General features: G+C 43.7%; 1 protein-coding gene, 1 long non-coding RNA gene, 1 other non-coding gene and 1 pseudogene across 19 annotated transcripts in view; 1 reads left to right on the forward strand and 3 right to left on the reverse strand.

Annotated features, from left to right (window-relative positions):
- The window catches only part of LOC119876650 (inactive serine/threonine-protein kinase TEX14-like), a 113,513-nt gene that overhangs the window by 45,783 nt on the left and 39,837 nt on the right, over positions 1–27,893 (reverse strand). For 15 of the 17 annotated variants that reach the window (XR_005364601.1, XR_005364600.1, XM_038547924.1 and 12 more), the window contains exons 3-9: positions 15,911–16,025; positions 11,279–11,444; positions 9,679–9,815; positions 5,503–5,584; positions 4,285–4,415; positions 2,813–2,926; positions 1,659–1,782 (exon numbers count right to left, since the gene is read on the reverse strand). Coding sequence is in view for 15 of the 17 variants with exons in the window: in XM_038547924.1 (XP_038403852.1) it covers positions 1,659–1,782; positions 2,813–2,926; positions 4,285–4,415; positions 5,503–5,584; positions 9,679–9,815; positions 11,279–11,444; positions 15,911–16,025 (869 nt within the window). In the remaining 2 variants the exon portion in view is untranslated. Of the gene's footprint in view, positions 1–1,658; positions 1,783–2,812; positions 2,927–4,284; positions 4,416–5,502; positions 5,585–9,678; positions 9,816–11,278; positions 11,445–15,910; positions 16,026–16,220; positions 16,238–27,893 lie in introns of those variants that run through there. The other 2 variants (XM_038547926.1, XM_038547917.1) reach the window with 2 other exon arrangements.
- On the reverse strand, positions 16,334–16,547 carry LOC119876690. Its single transcript, XR_005365111.1, has one exon. It is a non-coding gene; the product is annotated as a small nucleolar RNA U3 (small nucleolar RNA).
- Positions 16,830–27,893, forward strand: part of LOC119876651 — a 31,842-nt gene continuing 20,778 nt past the window's right edge. Inside the window, exon 1 of the long non-coding RNA XR_005364603.1 lies at positions 16,830–16,930. This is a non-coding gene — a long non-coding RNA (uncharacterized LOC119876651). The remainder of the gene's footprint in view (positions 16,931–27,893) is intronic.
- On the reverse strand, positions 24,555–24,727 carry LOC119876693 (annotated as a pseudogene).

Below are 27,893 nucleotides of genomic sequence, written 5' to 3' on the forward strand. Positions count from 1 at the left end.
TAATTCAGTAATTCTATACATTACACAATACCACGATAAGTGTAGTCATCACCTGTCACCACACTTTATTACAGTATTATTTTTTTAATATAACTCTTTTTTTTAAGATTTTATTTATTTATTCATGAGAGACACGGGGAGAGAGAGAGGCAGAGACACAGGCAGAGAGAGAGAGAGGCAGACACCTCTGTGTCTTTCATGAATAAATAAATGAAATCTTTAAAAAAAAGAGAAAAAAGAAACCTCTCTACTATTTTCTGCAATGGATGCACCAATTTATATGCTCATCAACAATGCACAAGGGTTCCTTCTCCACAGTCTCGCCAATATTTGTTTTTTCTTGTCTTTCTAAGTCTAGCCATTCTGACTGGTGTTTTGATTTGCATTTCCCTGATGATGAGTGATGCTGAATATCTTATATGTCTGTTTGCCATCTGCAGGTCTTCTTTGGAAAAATGTTTATCTAGGTCCTCTGCCCATTTTAATGGGATTATTTGGCTTTGTGTGTGTGTGTGTGTGTGTGTGTGTGTGTGTGTGTGTGGTTGTAGTCAGTTGAATAACTTCTTTATGTATTTTGGATATCATCTTCCATTTAGTCGGATGCCTTTTTGTTTTGTTGATGGTTTTTGCTGTTTGTGCAAAAGCTTTTAATTTTGGTGTAGTTCCAATTGTTTACTCTTGCTTTTGCTTCCCTTGCCTGAGGAAACATATTCTTAAATATGTCTTTAAGGTCCATTTCCAAGAGATTACTATGATTTGTTTCAGCAGTTTGTTTGAGGGCTCACATTTAGATCTGTAATCCATTTTATTTTTGTGTATGGTGTAACAAAGTGGTCCAGTTTCATTCTGCTTGTAGCTACCCAGTTTTCCTGAAAACATTTGATAAAGAGATTGTCTTTTCCCCATTATATGTTCTTGCCTCCTTTGCTGCATGTTACCTAACCACATAAGTGTGGGTTTATTTCTGGGCTCTCTATCCTGTTCCCCAGAGAAATGGCATTTTAAGGTAATGCCTTCATCAGATGACAGAAGAGGAAAGGGGAGGGGAAGAGAAATAACACTAATAGGAAGTCCTCAGGCAGGAGGAATGGCTAGCCATTTTGGGGAAGGGCCCTTCCTGGAGGGTCTCTTCTCATTCCTGCCCAGGGTCTTTAGAACAAAGTCATGGAGAAAGAAAAGCAAATGCTTCAGGACCTCTCTAAAGCCACATCTTAGCCCAAAGCACACTTTCTAGGGAGTCTGTGGGCCCTGGAAGATGTTCCCACAAGGAAATTTGCAAAGTGAGAGGGAGTGGTGATACAGGTCTGTATGTAAACAAACCTCTTTCTACAGCAAAGGCCCTAAAAGGCACAAGTGAAAATACAGGTAATTAAAGCCAAGGGCTGTTTGATTATAGTTAGCTAGAAATGCATCTGTGTGTTTCCTGGGTCTGTTGAACTTAGAGGTCTGATGAAGAAACAGGACAACCAGCAATAAAATCACACTAGTTCCAACCAGGTGCGTTATTAGCCTTAAATGGTGCATATATAGTTATAGAAAGTAAAGAATTAGGAGGTTTATCTTCCCCACATACACAGATGGGAACTTCACTGCTGGGGTAGGGAGAAGAGGGCAGTGGGGAGGGCAGCAAGACAAAATATACAGAAACAGCCATTTACCCGTTCATGGAGGACACTGAACAGTGTACCGACAGTGATGCGCTCATACACAAGACGGGTCTTCTCTAGGTCCTGGGATAGGCACACAGCCATCAGCTGCAGCAGGTGGGGGTGCCGGAGCTTGCTACAAAACAAAAGCAGCTTCAAATGAGGAAGAAGGAAGGAAGACGTGAGGAAAAACTGGGTGCTTTCCTTCCTTCTAGGCCCCTTGAACATACTCTAAACAAATACCATCTGTACACAATGTCTTTCTAAGAAAACAGGATAGGTGGGAGAGATAGGAGTATGGGAATCTACGGCTTCTCACTGAAGCCTGAGAGCTTAGAGTCATTAGTAACAACAATTACAATGTCACCAAGAGCTACTGATAAAGACATTTTGTATAAGTCATCTACATCCTAACAACCACTTATAAGAAATATATCATTATACTCATTTTCAAGATAAGGAAACCAAGGTCTGGGAGATGTCAGGAACCTGCCCAAGGTCACACACTCTCAGTCTCATGTCAAAGTCCACACTGTGTATATGCATCCTTCCAGCCTCCTTGGATCCCCTTAGGCTGACTTCCCCAGAAGGAAGAGTCTGGCCTCTGACATAACTCTTGCAGGGGTTAAGTGGCCTGAGTAGAAACCTGATCCATTCACTCAGCACTCCTAGAGTAAAATTCTGAACTAAGATCCTGTCTCAGCAAGACCTGAAGGACTAACCCTGAAAACCTAAGGTATTAAGGTACACTCATGGGCATGTCCTCACAGAGACTCAGCTCCTCAGTTGTGTGAATCTCATGCACAGCCATGAAGATAGGACTATGCATGGCTGTCCTGATGGGCATAAGGCCAAAAAGGGGGAGGCTTCAGGGAAATGGCTGGACTGGAGGCTGGAACACCAGAAACAAGAGTAATGGGAAGTCAATCAGCTAACAGAATTAAGCCCCTCACCACCACCATTCCCACCACTCAGGCTATCCATTAATCCCTCCTTCTCTCTCGGTAGCCCTTGGAAGTCAAATGAACCCACTTCAACAGTCAGGAAATGCTGAGGTTGAGGGGAGCTTGTCTCCACACCCCAGAGACAGCACTGTTTAGCTCTGAACCTGGGTCTATAAAGAGATCTGGACTATAAGATACCAGGCCACTGGACTTCCTTCTCACCTGCTGTGCTCCTGCTCTGCAATTAACAAATCAGCCAGCCTAAGCCTGCTGCAGTGAGGGTGGGTGGGGAGATTCAGCTCCTTCACTGTGACCCTGCTCCCGTTCCACACCAGGCTACAAGGGCAGGAAAAAGTGTCAGCAGCAGGGAATGAGCAGCTCTCCCAGCCAAAGACTAGAGAAGTAACATTACACAGAATCTACAAAGAGCCCCCAACCCTGCACCCTTGAGTCCTCCCTCTTCCTCTTCTTCCCTTCTCCTTCCTCCTCTTCCTCCCTCTATCCCCATATCCTAAAGCACCCTAGGGAACTTTTTTTTCCCCTACGGAACTTATTATAGGTGGCAAGAAGTCACTGAAGTATTCAAGGGAGGGAGTGACTCGATCAGGCACTGATCGCCACCCAGCAGGGACGCCTGGGTGGCTCAGTGGTTGAGCGTCTGCCTTTGGTTCAGGGCATGATTCCAGAGTCCCAGGATCAAGTCCCACATCGGGCTCCCTGCATGGAGCCTGCTTCTCCTTCTGCCTAGGTCTCTGCCTCTCTCTCTCTCTCTCTCTCTCTATCTCTCATGAATAAATTAATAAAATCTTTAAAAAAAAAAAGTAGAAAGGCAACAGCATCAGTAGTGTGGGCACTGGTAGGGAGGGGGGTGTCAAGAAAATATAGTCAGAGAATGGGAGGTCGGATAGGAGGCCAGGCTGGGTGAAAGGTACTGATGACTTGGATAAAGACCACAAATCTGTGGCATAGGCAGGAAACAGGGGGTATATCTGTAGGGGACAGAAGGCCTCAGGAGGCTGGTAGAGGCCTTTTTGGAAGGGTGTTTCTAGGCAGGGAAGAAGCATTCAGGTTCAAGAAGAGTAAGAGACCGTGGCCAGGACAATTCTCAGGACCCTGCAGGGGTCAGGTCCCTGGGGACTGAGAACACCCCAGGGACTTCTGTCATAGCCAAATCCCGTTACTGCCACCCCTGCTGAGAGCTGTAGCTGATACTTGTTCTGGTTTCCACTGAGGCCCCAGTCAATACCCTCTGGACTCTCTCAGAAGCCAGACAGTAAGTTGCCTCAAACTCTCCAGAAAACAGAGAAGTTAGAACACCATCATGAGTAATCTTTTAGAGGAGTTGTTCTCAATGGGGTGGGGGAGGAGGGGCTGGAATCTGGCAATGTCTGTAGACACTCTGGTTGTCACAGTCATAACTGTGGGGTAAGGAGGGGAACAGAAACTCTACTGGAATCTAGTGAGTAGTAACCAGAGATGTTCTTAAAATCCTACAATACACAGGACAGCCCCCAACAACAAAGGATACCAGCCCAAATCAACAATGGTGTCCAGGCTGAGAAACTGATTTAGACATATGTTCTTCAGCATTTCCCTATGTTTGAAGAGAAAGCCTCCACACATAAGGGAGTCACATGAAGCCCACCCTTCCTGCAAGACTACATCAGACCTCCCACAGGCCAGCTTCTACTTACTTGGTCATGACCATGTAGGGGCCACTGAAGAAAGAGAAAGTAGGCTCATCATCAGCTTGAATCACTTCCTTTTCTCCAATTACTGGGAGAGATCCTAGATAGGCCAGCTGCGCTCCCCCCGTCAGATAAAACTGAAAGGAGAGCACAGCTTCAAATCAAGGGGAGAAAAGAGGAAAAGTAAAATGCCCCAAGAATCCTGTCAGCGAGCTAAAATAACGATAGCTATACTAACTTGCTGAGCTTGCCTATGCTCTGGACATTTTTAATTTGTATGATTTTTAATCTGCCTAGAAACCCTGCAAGGTTGTAATACTCTTTCCCTTCCAAGCTCATGAAAAGCTCATGAAAAGAGGTCAGATGCCTGCCTGAAGTACCAGGCTCATGAAAAGAGGTCAGATGCCTGCCTGAAGTACCAGGCTGTGGCTCAGAGGCCTCTTATGGCACCCACAGAACCCAGACCCACATGTGGCCAGAGCTGACATTCCTGACCACCCCTCCTCCACAAGGCTGCCTCAGCACAACCAACATACTGCAGGCCTGGAGTCTAAACTATCAGCAAGCAGCAACCAGACACCCAGCTACATTCCCAAATGTCCCTCTTTGATGGGCAGAACCAAGAACCCGAAAGATACTATTTTACCTCAAAATGTTTCTCATTTCAAAATCTCAATTCCTTAAAGGCATTTCAACAAAAATTTATAGAGGGCAAGTCAATCGCAAGTAAGACCCAAGGAAGTGTGGGCGGCCTGGAAGGCTCAGTCAGAGGAGCCTATGACTCTTCATGTCAGGATCCTGAATTCAAGCCCCTGGGTGTAGAGACTACTTAAATAAATACATAAATAAACTTCAAACACACACACACACACACACACACACACACACACACACACACGACTCCAGGGGTCAGTGTAGCTCTGCTTCTCTTCAAGGAGACAAGTCTGGGACCCTCACGGGGAATTAATTAAAGGATCATTTTCTAAACTCCCCAAACGTAGCCCAAGGTCATTCAAGGAAACCTTCCAGGGCTTTATCCATTTTTCAGTAAGGACAGGAGCACTGAGGGGTCTCTGTCTGGCAGAAGTAGTAAAAGAAGAGAACTACTTCTCTGGAGACGACAAGGAAGAATTGGATAAAGTTGGGGGTAGGAGGCCAGAGTCAGGGCCAGGTGGCTCTCCAGTTGGCCCTGAAAAATGCATGGTGTCAGCAACAACCTCTTACCTTCCCAAAGCCAAAGCTGTAGATATTTTGTGCAGAAATGACTCCAGCTTTAAGCAGTCGGTTAGGAGAGCCATTAGGGTTTCTAGAAATATTTTTTAAAGGGAGAAAAGTAAGAATTAACCACCCATATCCAAAGGAACAATGCTGAGCCAAGCTATGAGAATGTGTAGTTCATTTTGTCATTACTACTTGACTTCTTATCATAGAACTACAGATGACATAATTGGCAGCCTATGAGAGGGCCCTATGATTTCTACCTCCTGGTAATAATCCTGCCTTTGTGAAACCCCTAACAGGTCACAGGGCAGACTTGTTAGCCCAACTGGACACTGAAGCAATGGAGTGGCTGAATTCCAAGGCTAGATCCACCAGGGCTTCCGTTCTGATAACGCTCTGATTACTTGCTTTGAAGGAGGCCAGCTGCCATGTTGTGAGGACACTCTAGTAGCCCTACGGAGAGGCCTAACACCTTGTTCCAAGATGTGAGTATGCCATCTTGGAACTGGATCCTCCAGTCCCAGTCAAACCTTCAGATGATAAAGCCCCACCTGACATCTTGACTACACCTTCATAAGAAACCCTGAACCAGGTCCATACAGCTAAGCCTTTCCCTGAGTCTTGACCCACAGAAATCGTGTGAGACACAAATGTTTATTGCTATTTGAAACTGCTAAGGTTGGGGGGCTGGGGGTTGGTGTGGATTCATTACACAGCAATAAATAATGAATTCAAATGGGTCAAAGTTGGAAAGAATCAAAACATATCTTATTCAACTTTTATTTTTATAGATGGGACAAATGAAGCCCAGAGACGAGAAACCTGCTGGCCTAGGGTCATAGAGCAGCAGGAGGGACCAGACCCTGATGCTGCTCATTCCACCACTGCTTTCCCTACATATCCACCCAAACCACCACCTGCACACTGAGACCCTCATTAACAGCAGGTATCTTGAAAGGAGCGGTTTATATTTCTTTCGGTCCCAGAGGCTGACACAGTGCCATGCATACAGGAGGTACTCGGTTAATGCTTTCTGATTGAGTAGTTTAGGCTCAAATTGAAAGACAAAACATTCTGCTACTGCTGGAGCCCTGTTCCCTTCCTTAGCAAGTGGCAAAGGAGTGGCAGGTGTCAGCATGTACTCATCCTCACCTCATGTCAGCTCTGTGAGTGTCTGTATGCTCACTTTTCATGAACAGAGGTAAATTCTTTACTTCTGCTTCTGGAAGTACTTTTAGGCTCTATCTCCTTGGCAACTCAGACCAGGCCATCCCTTCCTCTCTTTAAGCTTTAAACAGGGGACAGCAACTGTTTCCTGGGTAAGGGAACAGATTTTGAAGTGGCAGCAATGGCAGGCTTCCCCACTGACTCCACTGATAAGGCTCCCCCTTCCCATCTGGGGCCTTCTGGCTGTGTGAGTGGCTCTTCAGAGGATAGAGCTGTTTCAGCAGCAGAACTAGCGGTTCTCCAGCAGGGACCTGGGCAACAATTGCAATAAGACCAACACTTCTTGCTCTTTTACCTCAATTTCTCAGGCCATGTCTATGTAAGTAAACTTAGCTGGGTGGAAGGAAGAAAATGGACTCCAGCTATCTACAACCATAAAGCCATCTGTTCTTCTCAATTCAGTGCTTTTATTTTCTTCCCCCCAACCAGGATCTGTGTAAATATGTATCTATGAGGAATCTTATCTGAACATGGCCCCATTCACAGATCTGAGAAGCCAGTTCTTATCTCAAGGGTCCATGTGGTTTCTTTCTATTAAAAAAAGGGGATATGTGTACTTCCACTGTACTTCCCATTAAGCACTCTGTGGCCCAACCCATAAAAAAATAATGTTTCATCTAACTATAAAATAAATGCTACATCTAGATTAGTAACTGACTTTTTTAAAGTTTCTCAACACTTCACTTTGATTTTCCTTGAGGCTGGCCCATGTAGCTCCTCACCTTGAACTCAGCCCTACTGCACGACAAACTGTGAAGGGCTGGCAATAAGTGAGACAGTCACAGGCCCTGCCCTCTTGGCACTGTGGAATTATATAAAATTTCTGGACATGAGCAGCCCTGGTGGCTCAGCGGTTTGGAGCTGCCTTCAGCCCAGGGTGTGATCCTGGACACCCCGGATTGAGTCCCACATCGGGCTCCCTGAATGGAGCCTGCTTCTCCCTCTGCCTGTGTCTCTGCCTCTCTCTCTCTCTGTGTCTCTCATGAATAAATAAAATTTAAAAAAAAAATTTCTGGATGTGAGAGATTCCATTTTGAAGCTCCATCTTCCTTTCTAACTAATAAACTCCTGAACTGGGCCTGAAGCAGCAACAGTTTTCCGTGTAGTTGCCCATAAAATTCAACAGAACACATGGCATTCACACCATAAAACTTGGTAGGAACGTTAAGACAGAAAAGTTAACTAATGCCTACCAAGAATAGTTTCATTTGATAGCACCAATGTAATAGAGAGTAACCAAAACAACTCAAGCAGTTAACACCAGTTAGCAGAGGTTTTTTTCCCTCTTTTCTTTTTTATCTAAGTTATATAATTACCTCCTCCTTCTTTCTCATAAAAAAAGGCTCACTTTCTCCACTTTTCTGCTTGCTACCAGATTCTGTGCTGAGTTGCAATTCTGAGACCTCAAAAAAGGCTTTTTTGTCTCTTGTTCAATTTTGCCTCCTTTTCTCAGTTGGCAGTGTTTGGTCTTATTAGAAACAGGCAAGAACACATATAAATATAATCACTACAAACTGGGGCAAGTCTCTCCAAACTCTGAATGAGGGAGCTCCACACAAGGGGAGCTGCAGGGGGAAGCAAGGAGGTGGCGGAGTTGAGCCCAGCAGGGCCTCCAACATGAGATGAGGGATTTGGAAGTTTGTTCTGATAGCTATGGGAAATGCCCTAAAGGGTTTTTAGCAGAGAGTGGCACAACTTGATTTCCATTTTTAAATGGTTGTTCTTTTTTTTTTTAATATTTTATTTATTATTCATGAGCGAGACAGACAGAGAGACAGAGACACAGGCAGAAGCAGGCCCCATGCAGGGAGTCTGATGTGGGACTTGATCCCTGGTCTCCAGGATCAGGCCCTGGGCTGAAGGCGGCGCTAAACCGCTGAGCCACCCGGGCTGCCCTAAAAGATTGTTCTAAGGGCCCTCAGTTGGTTAAGCATCTGCCTTCCGCTCTGGTCATGAGCTCAGGGTCCTGGGATGGAGCCCTGAGTCTATGGCTCCCTGCTCAGCGAGGAGCCTGCTTCTTCCCCTCCCTCTGCCTGCCATTCTCCCTGCTTGTGTGCACTCTCTTTCTCTGTCAAATAAATATATAAAATCTTTTAAAAAAATAAATAAAAGGTTGCTTTAGATGCTGACTGGCAAGAGTGGCAGCAGCGGGGGTGGCAGTTAGGAGTAACTAGTCTTCAAGGGAATTAACTCATCTTTCCTGAGAAGCTAGTAGTATCCAGCTTATCAGAAGAGAACCAGGACTTGCTCAGGGAAGGACTGGAAGAGGGAGCCTATGAGAGTGTGACAAGTCTATCAACCCTGATTACAGAAAGTGACACCATCACCATCAGCAGAAAGGATTCTCTGCGTACAAACCCTAAGTCAATAAAGCCCTAAGAGCTAGGTAGTTGAGCATGAAAAGAAGCCTAAGGCCCACCTCCCACAGCTGTGATGGGGTTGCGGAAGGTGGGGGTGGGGGAGCTGCCCACCTAGCTAGCAGCAGATCTCTCACACTAAGTTAAAACAGCTTGAGAAAGTTAACTTAAGCATTTGTGTTCTTTTGCAATCCTAGGAATAAAAGAAGATTCTTTCCATAGTTTGGGAGATGAAAAAAAAAAAAGCCAGCTAGCTGTTCTGCTGAGGACTTTTCTTTTTTTTTTTTTTTTTTGCTGAGGACTTTTCTGCTGGGCTCCTCAGACCTGAAAAGTTCGTTCTTTGTCAACCACAGGGTGGCTCCCACTAGAGCCCGGAACTTATTTCTCTTGTGTGTTCCTGTATGCAGGGTGGCCAAAGGTGCTCCTCTGGCCACTTCTGCAGCAGTCACATCCTGTCAGCATTCACCAACTTAGAGTAGGCCAGATGCTGGACAGGACCAATGTGGAGGGAACCTTGGTGGACCACACTGTAGGGCTCATACAAGGAAGGCTGGAGTGACACCAAATATCACATTCTACCCAAGGCAGCACTCACCCCTGTATGAGACCGCCAAACCGGGGTAGGCTGCAGATGAGCCGCTGAGGGGAATCAATCTTCTTCAGGAGGTCATACGAGAAACCCTGTATGATGGCCTGCATGTGTGAGGCACAGCGCTGCATGAACTCCACCATCTGCAACACATGGTAAGAAGCGTTCAGTGCTGGGGTGAACTAAGGGCTATGCTGGCCTCCAGCCCAACTGCAACAGCTTGACACGAATGATCTGAGGAGCCAGGAAGCCCTGACAGGGAAATCTCTGGAAAGGGTAGGGCCCAGGTGATTTTTTACAGGTATGGAATGTTTCTAGGGAGATGATTTGGCAATAATTTCCTCCAACTTCCTGATTCCTCAGAAAGTTGAAAATAGAGCTACGACCCAACTATTGCACTACTGGGTATTTACCCCAAAGACATAAAGGTAGTGATCCAAAGGGGCACCTCCATCCCAATGTTTATAGCAGCAATGTCACAATAGCCAAGCTATGGAAAGAGTCCAGATGTCCACTGACAGATGAATGGATGAAGAAAATGCAGTACACACACACACACACACACACACAGTGGAATACTATTCAGCCATCAAAAATAATGAAATCTTGCCATTTGCAACAATGTAGATGGAACTAGAGGGTATTATGCTAAGCGAAATAAGTCAATCAGAGAAAGAGTTATCATAAGATTTCACTCATATGTGGAATTTAAGAAACAAAACAGAGAAGGATCATAGGGGAAGGGAGGGAAAAATAAAACAAGACAAAATCAGAGAGGAAGACAATAGGATAACCACAGGATACAAACTGAGGATTGCTAAAAGGGAGGGGGTAGCAGGATGAGGTGACTGGGTAATGGGCATTAAGGAGGGCATGTGATGTAATGAGCACTGAGTATTAGACACAACTGATGAATCACTAAATTGTACCCCTGAAACTAATAATACACTATATGTTAATTGAATTCAAATAATTTTTTTTAAAAAGAAAAAAAATTTCCTCCAACTCTCTCCTTCAGCAGATGAGGAAATTAAGGCAGAAGGAGCAAAATTAGTTGTCCAAGACCAACAGCTAAAGAGGTGGGGAACCAGAGGGAGGGAACAGAACACTCTGCCCACTTCCCTTTTTCCTACATGTGCCCAGTATTGTGCCTGCATGATATTTGTTATGTTATTTAGACCTCATTCAAACAGGTCACATCTGCCAGTGTGCAGCCTCAGCAAGTTATAAAATGTCAATTGGCCTGTTTCTGCATCTGTAAAATGAGGACAATAACAGTACCTATATGATAGAGTTGTGAAGATTACATAACTTAACATTTAATGAATTTAATTCAGAACATCTGATGCATAGTAAGTGCTAGTTAATGGTCAAAGTGGCAACTGTTCTCCCTCCTCACTGAATAGATGATCAGAAAGGTTCACCAGACTTGCCTCAAGTTTAATAGCTGGTTAACTTGCTTCAACTCAGGCCTGTGTGTCCAGGGCCAATGTCAAGGCCACTGCAAGCCCTGTGCTGTGCCCAGGATCAGCCCCTACCCCCTGGCTCCTGACTTTCAGCTCAGTGCTCTTGCTTTGGCTGTGGCTACAGAGTGGGCCCACCTTACCGCAGTGCTGCGTTCCTTCCCTGCTGTCAGGGCCCAGGTCTGCGGATTTCGACCCCTCTCGTCATGCAGTCGAAGGTCACCCCCTGCATCCAGCAGTTTGCTGAGAATCCACTGATTGCCTGAAAATGCTGCTGCATGAACAGGAGTGCTTCCATCAAAGCAGCGGCTGGAGGGGGAAGTGTTAGTATCAGTGTCCATAACACTCTTCCCTTCCACAGAGTGAGGTGGGGGGATTCAATGGGTGACATAAGGCTCCCTTTCTACAAAGGCAACCTTTGAGAGGAGGATTATAATACCACTTGTGAGGCTGTGCCAACAGAAGCTTTTTTTTTTTTTTTTTTTTTTTTTTAAGATTTTATCTACTTACTCATGAGAGACACATAGAGAGAGGGAGAAACATAGGCAGAGGGAGAAGCAGGCTCTTCACGGGGAGCCTGAGGTGGGACTCAGTCCCAGGATGGCAGGTTCACACCCTGAGCCGAAGGCAGACACTCAACTGCTGAGCCACCCAGGTGTCCCCCAACAGAAGCTTTATACACATCCTCTTTTTCCACCTGTACTTCCCACCCTTCAAGATGGTATCATGTTCAATTTATCGATGAGGAAACAAAAGGGCAAAGCTGAGATTCAGAGCCAGGTATGAGTCTAGTTCCAAATCTCTGCTCCTTTTCCCATTGTCCCCTGATAGTGGCTGTTTTAAAATAATTTCTTCATGTCTGTAGTGTCCTGGGGTCAGGGTGGTGAAGCACAGCCTAACTAGAGACCATCTCTATCATGTGAGAATATCTTTATCTCCCAAATCCTACAATAGAGACCTGCAAAACCTTGGCATCAGCATCTACAAGTCAGGGGCTCAGAGAGTTAAGCAGCTGCCTTCAGCTCAGGTCATGATCCCAGGGTCCTGAGATGGAGCCCTGAGTCAGGCTCCCCGCCGAGAGGTTCTCCCTCTGCCCCTTCCTCGGCTCATGCATGCTCACTCACTCTCTTTCTCTCACTCTTAAACAAACAAACAAACAAACAAATGAAATCTTAAAAGAGAAAAAAGAAGAATCTACAACTCAGGGAGGCCTGGCTGGCTCAGATAATAGAGCATGTGACTCTTGATCTCCAAGTTGTGAGCCGAGCCCCAAGTTGAATGTAGAGATTACTTAAAAAATAAAAGCTTTGGGATCCCTGGGTGGATCAGTGGTTTAGTGCCTGCCTTTGGCCCAAGGCGCGATCCTGGAGACCCGGGATCGAATCCCACGTCAGGCTCCCAGTGCCTGGAGCCTGCTTCTCCCTCTGCCTATGTCTCTGCCTCTCTCTCTGTGTGACTATCATAAATAAATAAAAATTTAAAAAAAATAAAAATAAAATAAAATCTTTTAAGAAAAGTCTCCCAGGGATGCTTGGGTGGCTCGGTGGTTGAGCCTTTGGCTCAGGGAGTGATCCTGGAGTCCTGGGATTGAGTCCCATACATTGGGCTCCCCGCATGAAGCCTGCGTCTCCCTCTGCCTATGTCTCTCTGCCTCTCTCTGTCTCTCATAAATTAATTAATTAATTAATTGATTTTTTAAAAAGTCTCCCAGTTCCAGACCCCCAGTTCTCTTGGTCAAAGGCAACTACTGTTACATATTTTTGTACGCTTTCAGAAATGTTCTCTGTGTATACGTGTAGGAATAAGAATATGCTATATAGGGACAGCTGGGTGGCTCAGCGGTTGAGCGTCTGCCTTCAGCTCAGGGTGTGATCCTAGAGTCCCAGGATCGAGTCCCACATCAGGCTCCCTGCATGGAGTCTGCTTCTCCCTCTATGTCTCTGCCCCAACATCCCATCTCTCATGAATAAATAAAAATCTTCTTAAAAAAAGAGAGAATATGCTATATAAATTTTTCTGCATTTACATTTTTCCACTTAGTATATCTTGGAGAAATTTCCACAAGACAACATATAAGCCATCGCCATTGTTTTTAACAGCTGTATAGTATTCAAATGTATGTACCATAATTTAGCTAATGAGCCACTGGAATATTTGTCAAAAATACAGACTGTAAGAGTATACCCCAGACTAAATCAGAATTGCAAGCATGAGGCCCAGGAATGCGTGCTTTTTACAAGTTCTCCAGGTAATGCCAACAAGGCTGGCCTACACCCTTTTGACATCTCATTGTGAGCTCTGTCCTATTGCTAGGTCAGTCTCCTATCACACACTGCACTATATGAGCCAAAATATCCTCCTAGAAGTTAAAACTAGAGGCCTGCAGAGTGCTTTGGCAACCCAGAGACATGTTTCATTTGGTCTACACAGTGTTTTAAAAAGGAATTTAAAATAATGGACATGAAGCACCTGCATGGCTCAATAGGTTAAGCATCCAACTCTTGATCTCAGCTTAGATCTTGATCTCAGGGTTGTGAGTTCAAGCCCTGTGTTGGGTTCCATGCTAGATGTGGAGCCTACTTAAAAATAAATAAGCAAACAATAAATTAATAATGGATAATATTTAACATTTGGAAGGTTTCACATTAAAAATTGGGATTTTCAGCCTCTTGGAAATTTAGAAGACCTAGCCTTACTGGCTCCCTTTCCTACCCAAGAGCGACAAATGTGCCTAACCCTTCTTAGAGCCTGTGCCCATTGACTCCACTCGGTCCTGCAGGCATCTGACTTTGTGAGTTCAACAGGTCCCTGCTGTCACAGAATCTCCTCTGAGCACTTAGTAATACAACCTCCCCCCAGAAATTTCCCGTCATCTTGATCAGAAGATATTTTTTAAGTCACATGAAAATGGTCATTTCACAAAATACAAAACCAAGGGGTTTGCCTTCCTCCCTTTGACAATATCCTTTCATACCACCCCCTGGCATCATTAGGACTTCTAAAAAAGGTAAATCAAACTGAGTTCTTAAGGCCTGGCTCCTGGTCTCAGCTCTAATCAGTAACGCACCATTATAGACCAGTCACTTAAATTTTCTGGGCCTCGGCTCCCTAACCTGGAATATTAAATGTTTGAATGATTTGACCTTTAAAGAATCCAGCTCTAAGCCTCTACAAAATAGACCTAATTGCAGATGACTAGAAAATACTGTATCTTTTTAAATATTTTATTTATTCATAGAGACACAGAGAGAGAGGGGTGGGGGGCAGAGGCACAGGCAGAGGGAGAAGCAGGCTCCACGCAGGGAGCCCGATGTGGGACTCGATCCAGGGTCCCCAGGATCAAACCCCGGGTTGCAGGTGGCGCTAAACCGCTGCGCCACCAGGGCTGCCCAAAAATACTGTATTTTTGCTGAGAATTCCAGGGATTCCCAATGTGGCCTCCTACAACACTGTTACCTACAAACAAGGGTGAGACAACCCTTTCTTTCTGAGCTTTGAAATTAAACATTAATACAGGACAGGAGAGTGTGAGTCTAGAATAAAACAGCAAAATGTTCACTGCATTAATTTATGTCTGGGTTACAGAATTCTAATACCATTTGGTGTTTTTTCTTTATACTTTTGCAAGCTCAAATGTTTCTTCCACTAAGCAAACAACCTTAAAAAAAAAAAAAACCTCCAAAATCTTCTGACATTAATACTTTTTCTTTTTTAATTTGTATTTATTTGACAGGGAGAGAGTACACAAGTAAGCAGAGTGGCAGGCAAAGGGAGGAGAAGCAGGCTCCCTGCTGAGCAGAAAGCCCTGGATCCCAGGATCCTGTGAAGGCAGATGCTTAGCCAACTGAGCCACCCAGGCACCCCAAAACCTTTTCTTTTTCGTGATCATGGTATCTCCCCTGCCAGGTAAGTATACCTTTTCTTTTTAAAGTACATTAACAGGGCCTCCTCATGTAAGATGAGAATGCTATTTTATGACTTTTATGATTGTATTCTGGAATTCCTGTGAAAATCAGCTAGAATCATGTAAATGTTCAAAACCTATTTCTGGCTCTGTCCAATAGGAACTGTAAAAATATCTGCTCTCCCCTCCTCCAGGAGGTGCTTTTGAGGATCAAGTGAGCTGGTGCCTGGAAAAGCCCTAGGAAAAGCAAAAGTGTTACAGTGTTCCATACTAAAAGTTGGGCCAACTGTTAAACAGATTCTTTTGGACCACAATTACAAGAGCAAGGCAAGTCATCCTCTTTTTTTTTTTTTTTTTTTAAGATTTTATTTATTTATTTGAGAGTGAGACAGAGAATGAGAGGGCACAATCAGGGGGAGTGGCAGGGGGAGGGGAGAAGCAAGCTCCCTACTGAGCAGGGAGCCCTCCCCCCAATCTCAGGATTATGATCTGAGCCAAAGGCTTAATTTAACGGATTGAGCCACACACAGACCCCAAAGAAAGTCATCCTGAAAAAGTGATGCCCAGTATATTAATGAACTTGGTTGGTGGGTATGTTAAACTGCTTAAGTGAACATGCAAATCATAACTTGGCGTGGAAATATGCAAACTGTACTATTTAAAAAGTAACCAATTAATTAAGCTCCACTTATTACCACTGGGCCTAGTAAAACTCCTCAGAAAACTTTATTAGCAGTTAAAAGTACGTTTCAACATAGTATTTCATTAAAATAAGTTAGTAAAGGCTCTTTTAATATCTTCTCAAATTATTTTCCAAATGACCCAACTCATTTTAAAAGCAGCATTCTCTAGATACCGATATTATACTTACTGATTTGGATCTGATCCATAATCCACCAGAACATCAACTAATTTCGAAAGGCCTAATAATGCTGCAACAAAAAGTGCAGTCTGGCCCAGGGAATTAACCGCATCAACATAGATTCCTGCAAAACAAATGCAAGAATCAATACGAATATCAAAAGACTTACTGAAATAAAACTAGATAAATTCATATCATAATACAAACTAAAATTCCTACATGCTTAGTACTATAAGCTTTTCCTAAAGGCCCAAAGAACACCTTAGTTAACCCCAAAAGCATAAACAAGCTGCCGTACAAGCGGGACACAATAACCAACCTTAGTATCTTAAAATGCGAGTACGTTAACCCACCAACAACCTCACCGCACCGCATTTAAAATTCCTCCTCTTCCCCTTCAAACTGTTTTTTGGGAACGAAGAAAAAGAAGAAACCACTCAGACTGCGTTCTCTCCCTCTTACTCCTCCAATGGAAGAGAAGAACGATCATCAATTGCAATTGGCAGTTGCATAAGCAACACCAAAAGCAGGCTTCACGCTCAGAAGAGAACACTGCGCCTCCTCCTCGTGGTTTCGGGTACCCTACACGTTCAGAGAAACTTCTCTAGTAACAAACTATAGAAATGATCCCTGAAAGTATAGTCTTAACCACACACGCCCCGACTTTCCGAAGTGGAAGAAACTCACACACATTATAGTAATGGTGATTTTTCCTAACATCACTAACTTCCCTAAATGTAAATTAGCAAGTGTTTTCCAAAAAAATTGTTCCGTTACCAAAGTTGGACAAAGCGTTTTTTAATATGCTGCGTTTCAAAAGACATTTCAAGTTATCACTTTAATTAACATACTCCTGATAAGCCGCCAATCGCAGGGCATTTTCCCACTCACCCCTCCCACCCTGTTGCCGGGCAGTTCCGCCTCCTCAGGTTTACGTAGACCCTGACGACTACAAAACGCGCCGGAACTTCAGCACAAGCCTCAGTTTAGACCGACGGTGAAAGTGAGGAGTCCTTTCGCGGAAGAAACGTAAGTGGATGATGAAACCGATGACCCAAAGCCAAAGACTTAGATTCACAAAGCACTCCTGGTTTTTAAACTTAATCCCGTGATCTAAATACCAGATTTTTTTTAACAAATCAAAGAATTATTTAATAAGTATGTTTAAATAAGCAGAATACATAATTCTGCTTAAAGCTTCAGGAGCCCTCAGCTCTTGGGATAAAGACAAAACTCCCTGTTGGACTGGCTGAGAGACAGGGGCCCCCAAAATGGCGGACGTCTCAAATTGGGTCAAGATGGCTGACCTTCCCGCCAAAGCAGCCATGACCAGCACGTCATCTCCAGTAAATCGAAGCCTAGATGGGAAACCGAAACTTTCCATCTGGGACTTTCCAGCCAGGGACCACCCCCATCGTCTCGGCCACCTCTCCGAGTCACCTCCGAGTCACGAGTCACGTAACCTCGCCCGGGAGCGCTCCCCATTAAAGCACTCTCGGGCCTACTGCCTGGCCCTGCCGTTTTTATCATCTCTCCCCCGTTCATTTGGGAAAAAAACCTAACACTCCCCATAGCTTACCGGGACGTCCATGGTGTGACCCACACACCTGATAGCTCTCCAGCCTTCTTTTGCACCAAATTCCCTCTCACTTCAGCCATACTGAACTTCCAGCCCTTTTACTCACCACATTCCCTTCTGTCTCAGAGCCTTTGCACAAGCTGTTCCCTTGGCCAGGAATTCTCTCTCAATCCCTTCTCCAACTTAACTTCCACTTCATCATTTTGACATTTGTCCAAGTGTCATTGTCTCAGAGAACCCTTCTCTTACCTTAACCAGATACTCTTCTCTGTGATTATTTGATTAATGCCTGCTCTTTGCATGAGACTAAATCTCGGAAGGGCAGAGACTATGAAATTACCTTGTATACCCACAATATCCCAAACACGTGGTACTAAATGAATGAATCTCCTGTCTTCTGCCTGCCTCCATACACCTGAAGCAAGCTAATTTGTAAAATCGCAGATTATTCATTCTTGACATGAACACCATTTAGGGAAGTTGACTGGTTAATCCCTGGGGCTCACAAAGTAAAAAATTAAGGACTTCCCAAGGCCTAAGGAAACACTTAGGGGGGCAATAAGCAGTAATTTAGAAGATACAGATGGCTGCAGAGAAATTGGTTGAAAAACCCTGTCCCCACAATTTACATAACAGCCTTTCGGTGATTTCCTAGTAGAAAACATTTATTCATTAATTTACTCATTCAAAAAATACTTATTTCAGGGCAGCCCATGGTAGTCATATTGTGACTGATATAAAGGTTATCAATATAAGTCCCCCAAGAAGTGACATAGTACAAAAACTGACTTAAAGAGGGGATCCCTGGGTGGCTCAGCGGTTTAGCACCTGACTTTGATGCAGAGCGTGGTCCTGGAGTCCTGGGATCAAGTCTCACATCGGGCTCCCTGCATGGAGCCTGCTTCTCCCTCTGCCTGTGTCTCTGCCTATCTCATGAATAAATAAAATCTTAAAAAAAAAAAAAAAAAAAGTAAAGAGATCAGGGTTCAAGTGTGGAAGTCCTAATAATAACCCTTTTTAGCCTGGAGCCTTCAGATGAGTCAATCACCTAATCTCTAGGTCTCTTAGGAAGCAAGACCTGGTATCGATAATGACGTGTGCCAGGCACTGTTCTAACTTAATCCTCACAACAGTATAGTACAATAGGAGGAAGATACTATTATCACTGTTTTATGGATAGAAAAACCAAGGTGTAGAGAGGATAAGCAATTTGCCAGAGATCACACAACAATCTGGCTCCAGAGTCCCTGCACTACAACAGACTGTCACTGTCTCCCTCTAATACTAATTCCTCTGTCTTGCTGCTCAGAATTGCAGAAGGCTTTAGTAATTAAATAATGCTGTCCACAGCATTAAACACAAAGGGGAGATAAAGTATTAATTTCTGAGAGCAGGAAACCTAGATAGCTGTGGAAGTGGAATGATGGGATGTAAAGGGAATGAGAGGGTAAAACAAATAATGTGTGTTTAGGAAGGATGGGTATTTCACCCTACTCTGCAATATTCAATAAACCAACATAAAATAGTGCCTAAGTTGAAATTGTGGAAAAACATAAACTTGCTTTGAAGCTTGAAAAACAATAAAAAATGAGAAAACACTCAGAGCTGGAGAAGAGGTGGAAAAACAGACACTTTCCTAAATGCAGTTAGGACTGTGAAGTGTTATAATGCTTTTGGAAAGCGATATGGCAATATCTATGAAAAGCTGGACCCAGAAACCCTACTTTGAATATTAAAAACCCATTATGTAGGGGCACCTGGGTGGCTCAGTTGGTTAAGCATCTGTCTCTAGCTCAGGTCATGATCTCAGGTTCCTGGGATCGAGCTCGGCATGGGGCTCCCTGTTCATCGGGAATTGGACTACAGATGAATAGGATGCACTGTTAAAAAGGAAAAGTAAGAATGTATATAGTAAAGCAGATTTTGTAAAGATAGATTAATTGTATCTATCCATCTATTTATCTTTGATTCCTCTGGTTAAAATAACCTCATATTACTTTTGTAATAAAACATTTTTAAGTGAGGGATGCAGTCAGCTAAGCAATGACTCTTGGTTTTGGCTCAAGTCGTGGTCTCAGGGTCATGAGATCAGCAGGGAATTTGCTTAAGATTCTCTCTCCGCCCCTCCCCTTCTCTAAAAATAAATATTTTTTTAAAAACACATTTAAAAAATAAAAAAATTTTAAGGGAAAAAATATATTTTAAAGGTCACTCAAAGGAAGCATGTTCTACACATTTCCTGAGACAAAAGGAGTTTCCAGTGTCTTCTAAAAGTCATGAACTCAGGTGGAACAGTGAGACTAGAAAAGTGATAATCCGGGGCACCTGGATGGCTCAGCTAAGTGTCTGCTTCAGCTCAGGTCATGATCCCAGGATCCTGGGATGGAGCCCTATGTTGGGCTCCCTGCTCAGTGGGGAATCTGTCCCTTTCCCTCTGCCCCTTCCCCTGTTTTGTGCTCTTGCTCTCCCTCTCAAATAAATAAAATAGATTTTTAAAGATTTTATTTATTCATGAGACAGAGAGACAGAGACACAGGCAGAGGGAGAAACAGGCTCCATGCAGGCAGCCCGATGTGAGACTCGATCCCGGAACTTCAGGATCACACCCTGAGCCAAAGGCAGACGCTCAACCGCTGAGCCACCCAGGTGTCCCTCAAATAAATAAAATCTTAAGAAAAAAAGGGTTATAATGCAAATTTTAAGAACAGAGCTGGGCTACTGACAAGTGAAACTGAAAAGAGAAAACAGTGGTTTTACTCGCTGGCATCAGAACTGATGTACAGAATATAATGAAGCAGCAGCATTATACACTAATAATGAAACTAGCCACATCTGTCAGAATGGCTAAAATCAACACAAGAAACAACAGGTGTTGGCAAAGGATGTGGAGAAGGAACCCTTCTGCACTGTTGGTGTTAATGCAAACTGGTGCAGCCACTCTGGAAAATAGTACGGAAGTTCCTCAAAAAGTTTATAAAGGAGCTACTCTACAACCCAGCAATCCCACAACTGGGTATCTACCTAAAGAATACAAAAACATGGGCAGCCTGGGTGGCTCAGCGATTTAGCGCCGCCTTCAGCCCAGAGGATTGAGTCCCATGTCAGGCTCCCTGCATGGAGCCTGCTTCTCCCTCAGCCTGTGTCTTGTCTCTCTCTCTGTGGCTCATGAATGAATAAATAAATACTTAAAAAAAAAAAGAATACAAAAACACTAATTAAAAGGGATACATGCACCCCTGTTTATTGCAGCATTAGTTACAATAGCCAAGACATGGAAGCAGCCCAGGTATCCAATGATTGATGAATGGATAAAGAAGATGTGGGGTGTGTGCATATATATATATATGAAATATTATTCATTCATAAAGAAGAATGAAATCTAGAATGCCTGTGGCTGTCGATTAAGTGTCTGCCTTTGGCTCTGGTCATAATCCCAGGGTCCTAGGATCAAGTCCGGAGTCAGGCTCCCTGCTCAGTAGGGAGTCTGCTTTTCCCTTTGCCCCTCCCCCCTGGTTGTGACGTCTCTCTCAAATAAGTAAATAAAATATTTAATTAAAAAAAAAAGGAAATCTTGCCATTTACAACAACTTGGAGTATAATGTTAAGCTAAATAAGCCAGTCAGAAAAATACTAATACCCTATGATTTCACTCACATGCAGGTCCTAGGAAACAAAACAAGTTGGGACCCTGGGCGGCTCAGTAGTTGAGCGTCTGCCTTCAGCTCAGGTCGTGATCCAGGGGTCCTGGGATTGAGTCCTGCATCAGATTCCCCACAGGGAGCCTGCTTCTCCCTCTGCCTCTATGTCTCTACCTCTCTCTCTTTCATGAATAAATAAAAAAACTACAAAGGGGAAAAAAAAAGAGACAAAGAAACAGACTCTTAACTATAGAGAACACACTGATGATCACCAGAAGGGAGGTGGAGGGGGGAATGGTGAAATAGGAGATGGGGATTAAAGAGTGCACTTGTGATGAGCACAGGAGTGAATGGAGTTCTCCGTATCAGTACTGTACTGTACTACTGAAACTAATATGACAATGTATGCTAACTGGAATTAAAATAAATACATTTAAAAAGATATCCTAATTCAGTGCTTAAAGTGAGGAAGCTTACAAGGTAGTAACATGAGAATTTTTTTTTCCCATGAAACAAAGAGTGGTGCAAAGCAATAAGCAATAAAATGATCAGTTAAACTATAGAATACACTGCCTAAAGTTTTGGCAATAAAAAAAATTTTATGAAATTTTCAAGGACTTAGAAACATGAGTGTCCTGGTATGCCTGGGTGGCTCAGTGGTTGAGCGTCTTCTGGCTTTGGCTCAGGTCATGAGATTGAGTCCTGCATCAGGGTCCCCACAGGGAGCCTGCTTCTCTCTCTGCCTATGTCTCTGCCTCTCTCTATGTCTCTCATGAATAGATAAATCTTTAAAAAAAACAGCATGAGTGTCCAAGTTCAAAGACCCCACTAGTACACATCACAATAGAGGTAAACAGATTTATGCTGAAGTAATCCCGTGACATTTCAGAAGACCAGGGATAAAGAGAAGAACATTAAATTCTCCAGAGTGAGAAGAAGACCACTTCACATAGAAAAATCAACAATCCTAATAGCATCAGGGTTCTCAATAACAAGATTAAAGCTAAAATACAACAATGATAGGATAGCTTCAAATCCTGGGGGAAATTTATTTCATTTTTTTTAAAATTTTTATTTATTTATGATAGTCACACAGAGAGAGAGAGAGAGAGGCGCAGAGACACAGGCAGAGGGAGAAGCAGGCTCCATGCAACGGGAGCCCGACGTGGGATTCGATCCCGGGTCTCCAGGATCGCGCCCTGGGCCAAAGGCAGGCGCCAAACCGCTGCGCCACCCAGGGATCCCGGGAAATTTATTTCAACCTAGAATTTTGTGCCTTCCAAATTACCAAGCAGGTATGAGGATGGGGGGGAAAACACTTCAGATTTTCATTTTTTTTTTTCATATTTCAAAGTAATTACCTTCAGTGCACCCTTTTTCTTTGTTTCAGTAAAATGTAAGAATGGACTAAGAGGAATGGAATCTAGAAAAGACGAGTTGCAACCCAAGCTAAGGGAATTCCCAAAATGGTGGCTAAGAGAAAATCATGAGCTCAAGTTGTTTTGGAAAGAGAGGTTCAGCTTGGAGCAGAAGAGTAGAGAAATGGCTTCAATAAAATATCAAAACAAAGAGATTATAAATTTGATACTAAAAAAATGAAAGTGTTCTAAAGAATTATTAGAATGGCAAGAGTTCATTGATTTACATAAAACTAAAAAAGTGTCCATTTTATTTTTTTAGGATATTTTATTTATTTTAAGATTTTATTTATTTATTCATTAGAGACACAGAGAGAGAGAGACAGAGACACAGGCAGAGGGAGAAGCAGGCTCCATGCAGGAAGCCCCACGTGGGACTCGATTCCAGGTCTCCAGGATCACACCCTGGGCTGAAGGCGGCACTAAACCGCTGAGCCACCTGGGCTGCCCAAGGTGTCCATTTTAACTCCAGGTAGTCTGAAACTAGATTTGCCAACTTTGCAGCTCCTGCCAGAAGTCTGTTTCTTAAAGGAGAGATTTTTCAGACTTTGAGCCCAAGACTTTGAGCTCCCAGGGACTGTGGATACCTTTTTCATCTCTAAAGGCAGTAGGTACTCCTGGGTCCTTTCATAGCTGTTAACAGTGGAGGTGCTGCACCAAAGCTTTCAGCTCTCTCCCATAGGGTCTGTAAGCATGAGAACCCTGGATCTGTGGACAAAGTCCAGTGCAATAATGCTGAGATTGGTTGTAAATCATTTTACCTGGAAATAACCAAATTACTTAAGTGGGTATGTGATTATACTCAGATTCATCTGGGCATTCTGTGGAAAGTATAAAAATAAAGATGGAAAAGGAATGGAAATACTGTCAGGAGGAAGACATCTTTAATTCTCATCCCTCCCTTCTTTCATTCATTCAATAACAGAAAAACAACAATGCTGGGAGCACCTGGGTGGCTTATATGGTTAAGGGTCTGCCTTCTGCACAGGTGATGATCTCCAGGTCCTGGGATCCAGCCTAGCAGGGAGCCTGCTTCTCCATCTCCCTCATTCTCTCCCCCTGCTTGTGCTCTCTCAAATGAATAAAAACAAAACAAAACTCTGGGGTGCCTGAGGCCCAGTTGGTTAAGCAAACCAACCCTTGATTTCAGCTCAGGTCTTGAGATAGAGCCCCTCATGTGGAGTCCACTTAAGATTCTCTCCCTACCCTCCTTTAAAAAAAAAAAGCAACTCAAGATTATATCCCATTGCTCAAGATAAACTGAAGAAGGCCCAAACAAGGGCAGTCCCGGTGGCACGGCGGTTTGGTGCCACCTGCAGCCTGGAGTGTGATCCTGGAGACCCTGGATCGAGTCCCACATCAGGCTCTCTGCATGGCGCCTTTTCCCTCTGCCTGTGTCTCTGCCCCTCTCTCTGTGCCAATAAATAAATAAAATCTTAAAAAAAAAAAAAAAAAAAAGGCCCAAACAAGACACAGGGAGTTCCTTGAAGAAAAGAAGAGGGACACCCTGGGTGGCTCAGTGGTTGAGCATCCACCTTTGGCTCAGGTTGTGATCCCGGGGTTCCGGGATCGTGTCTGGCATCCAGCTCCCCACAGGGAGCCTGCTTGTGTCTCTGCCTCTTTCTATCTGTGTGTCTCACGAATAAATAAATGAAATCTTGAAAAGAAAAGAAAAAAGAAAAGAAAAAGCTTCACATGCCAAAAGAAAAAAGGAACAACTATTTTTTAAAAATATTTTTTATTTATTCATAGAGACAGAGAGAGAGGCAGAGACACAGGCAGAAGGAGAAGCAGGCATCATACAGAGAGCCTGATGTGGGACTCGATCCAGGGTCTCCAGGATCACGCCCTGGGCTGCAGGCAGCGCTAAACCACTGCACCACCGGGGCTGCCCAGGAACAACTATTTTTAAAAAGATGTTATTTATTCATGAGAGACACAGAGAGAAAGAGGCAGGCAGAGCTACTTACAGAGCAAGGTTAATAAAATGCCTTCAATTAAACCAAGGGAAAACACAAGCCCCTCAGACAGTGTGTCTCTCTTGTCCCTTAATCCCCCAAAGAGGAAAAGAACTCTCATCAAGGGGAAATGAGCAGCTAGCTTCTCTTCCTCATGGTTTTGGGTACTCAACACATTCAGAGATACTTCTCTAGTAATAAACTATAGACATGATCCCTGAAAGTATAGTCTACTTTGAACTTGCAGCTTCCGTTGGCAGCCAGAGTCTTTACTAATGAATGGCAAGATAGTTGCCCTATTTCTGATTCTACTGGAAAAAGAGAGAGGTTTTATAATACAATCTTTCAAATACTATCACTTAAAAACACATTATAGTGTTTTAAGTGGAAATTCAAGATTTTAAAAAAATTTATAGTCATGCTCAATTAACATAATACTGAATGACAGCCAATCATAGCCTACATCTTTATTTTTTTTTAATCTCATTAGATTTATTTTTTCAAACAATACTGAATGTAATTTATTTTTTTTAATTTATTTTTTATTGGTGTTCAATTTACTAACATACAGAATAACCCCCAGTGCCCGTCACCCATTCACCCCCACCCCCCGCCCTCCTCCCCTTCCACCACCCCTAGTTCGTTTCCCAGAGTTAGCAGTCTTTACGTTCTGTCTCCCTTTCTGATATTTCCCACACATTTCTTCTCCCTTCCCTTATATTCCCTTTCACTATTATTTATATTCCCCAAATGAATGAGAACATATAATGTTTGTCCTTCTCCGACTGACTTACTTCACTCAGCAGCCTACATCTTTAAAGTCTAGGAGACATTCCCTCCACAGTTCTAGTAAAGCAGCCTCACCCCTGAAAGCAAAAGGAAATGACAGGCCTTGGCCTTTGCTAGTGAGAAGCAAGCTGATTCAAGTGATTAATAAACATTAGCAGTTGTGTGAAATGGCTGTCCTAAGAGTTTGGCTTTCAAATGCTGGTAGGGACAGGGCATCATGACTATGGCAGGGAGAGGATCTGGGTGGCTGAGAACCAATGCCTGAAAACAAAGCCTTTGGGATTCTTACCATACTTTTGCAATACCTGTTCACATTTTTTTGAGTAGGTATGTATGTGTGTGTGTGTGTGTGTGTGTGTGTGTGTGTATTTTTGAAAGCTCTATGGCCAATGTGGGGCTTGAAACTTGCAACCCTGAGATTAAGAGTTGCATGCTTTACAGACTGAGCCAGCCAGGTACCTCACCTTTCAAGTTTTTTTTTTTTTTTTAAGACTTTATTTATTTATTCATTCATAGAGATGCAGAGAGAGAGAGAGAGAGTAGCAGAGACACAGGCAGAGGGAGAAGCAGGCTCCACGCAGAGAGCCCGACGCGGGACTCGATCCAGGGTCTCCAGGATCACGCCCCGGGCTGCAGGCGGCGCTAAACCACTGCGCCACAGGGGCTGCCCATCTTTCAAGTTTTTAAAATAAAACTAGTTGTTCGGTGAAGTTGACATTATTTTGAAAGAGGATTTTGCCTGCCTCCATTTTGACCTCAAACTTTTTTTTTCTAAGATTTTAAAGATTTTAAGTAATCTCTCCACCCAATATGAGGCTCAAACTTACAACCTAGAGATCAAGAATCACATGCTCTGACTGAGCCAGCCACGCACCCATGACCTCAAAGTTCTTTTTTTTTTTTTTTGTAGATTTTATTTATTTATTCATGAGAGACAGAGAGAGAGGCAGAGACACAGGCAAAGGGAAAAAAGCAGGCTCCCTGTGAGGAGCCCGATGGCGAGACTCGATCCCAGGACCCCAGGATCACAACCAGAGCCAAAGGCAGACGCTCAACCACTGAGCCACCCAGGCACCGTGACCTGAAACTTTTTAATTAGGTTTTTTGTTTCGGTTTATCTCTTAACTCAGGCAAAAGACCCTGCAGAAAAACATATACCCTGTTGGGAATCAAAACTACTTCCTCAAGCAACAAGGATTGCCCTGAGCCAGTAAGACCCCACCCAGGATTGATTCCACAACAATAATCCATTTAACCTTCACTGCCTACCTGCATGTACCCACCCACCTTTGCCCTCCATTTTCCTTATATAAACCTGGAAGTATTGGGGGCATTTTGGAGATCTTAGACAAGTCTTAGACACTAGTTTGCTGTCTTCCCAGTGTTGGCCTCACTTAAATTCCTTTCTTGTTCTACTACCACTTGTTTCTCTGCCTTTGGGTTTTGTCAGTGACAAGTGGCTGAACCAGGGTCTGTTTGGGACCCCTCACAGCCAGATGTTCTTGCACCCCTCATATCCCTGTGTACTAACTACAACTTGAGTGCCAACTCAACAATATTTACTATTTATTGAGGGCTTGCCAGGTACCAGGTGTTATTCTAAATGTTATTCTAAATTAGATAAGTGCAATTGTTAATCATCCCAGTTTTATGGATGGAGAAACTAAGAGACAGAAAGATTAGGTAACTTGCCAAAGGTCATAAAGCTGTTAGATTGGGACGCCTGGGTGGCTCAGTGGTTGGGCATCTGCCTTTGGCTCAGGGCATGATCCCAGAGTCCTGGGATCGAGTCCCACATCAGGCTTCCTGCATGGAGCTTGCTTCTCCCTCTGCCTATGTCTCTGCCTCTCTCTGTGTGTGTCTCTCATGAATAAACAAATAAAATCTTTAAAAAAAAAAAAAAAGTTAGATAGCAGAGCTGGTTGGTTACTTAACCATTATCCTACTTCATCCCACTTTGCTATGTTTGCTATTATCCCACTTTGCTATGTACTAGGTACTGGGCATACAGAGGTATGAGGTGAGTAAAGGTCCCCACTCTCACACTGAGCTTACATTCTAGTGAGGGAGAAATATGACAGCAACAAATACTTAAGAGCCAGATAATGAGGCATGCCAAGGACATGTTGAAACAGAGTGAGATTGATGGCTACTTTAGATTTGGGTGGTCAAAGAAGGCCTCTCTTTTGAGATTACATTTTACACAGAGAAAGCTAATGCAAGGGCAGCCCCAGTGGTGCAGTGGTTTAGCGCCGCCTGCAGCCCAGGGTGTGATCCTGGAGACCCGGGATCGAGTCCCACGTCCGGCTCCCTGCTTGGAGCCTGCTACTCCCTCTGCCTGTGTCTCTGCCTCTGTCTCTATGAATAAATTAAAAATCTAAAAAAAAAAAAAAACCTAATGCAAATACTTAAAGAAGGGAACAAAGTAGTATGTTCTGGCAACTTGGAGATAGCTGGAGAGTATAAGGGTCTGAGGAAGAAGGGAGGTATAGACAGGGGCCAGATATCTGCGAGTTTTCTAAGCAAGGATGAGGGCAAAGGAGTCTGGATTTTAAGTGTGAAGGGAAGCCACTGAGAGGTTTAAAGCTATGGAAACCAGTTTTGAGGCCA

The sequence above is a fragment of the Canis lupus genome, chromosome 9, assembly GCF_011100685.1.
Source record: "Canis lupus familiaris isolate Mischka breed German Shepherd chromosome 9, alternate assembly UU_Cfam_GSD_1.0, whole genome shotgun sequence".
Taxonomy (NCBI): Eukaryota; Metazoa; Chordata; class Mammalia; order Carnivora; family Canidae; genus Canis; species Canis lupus.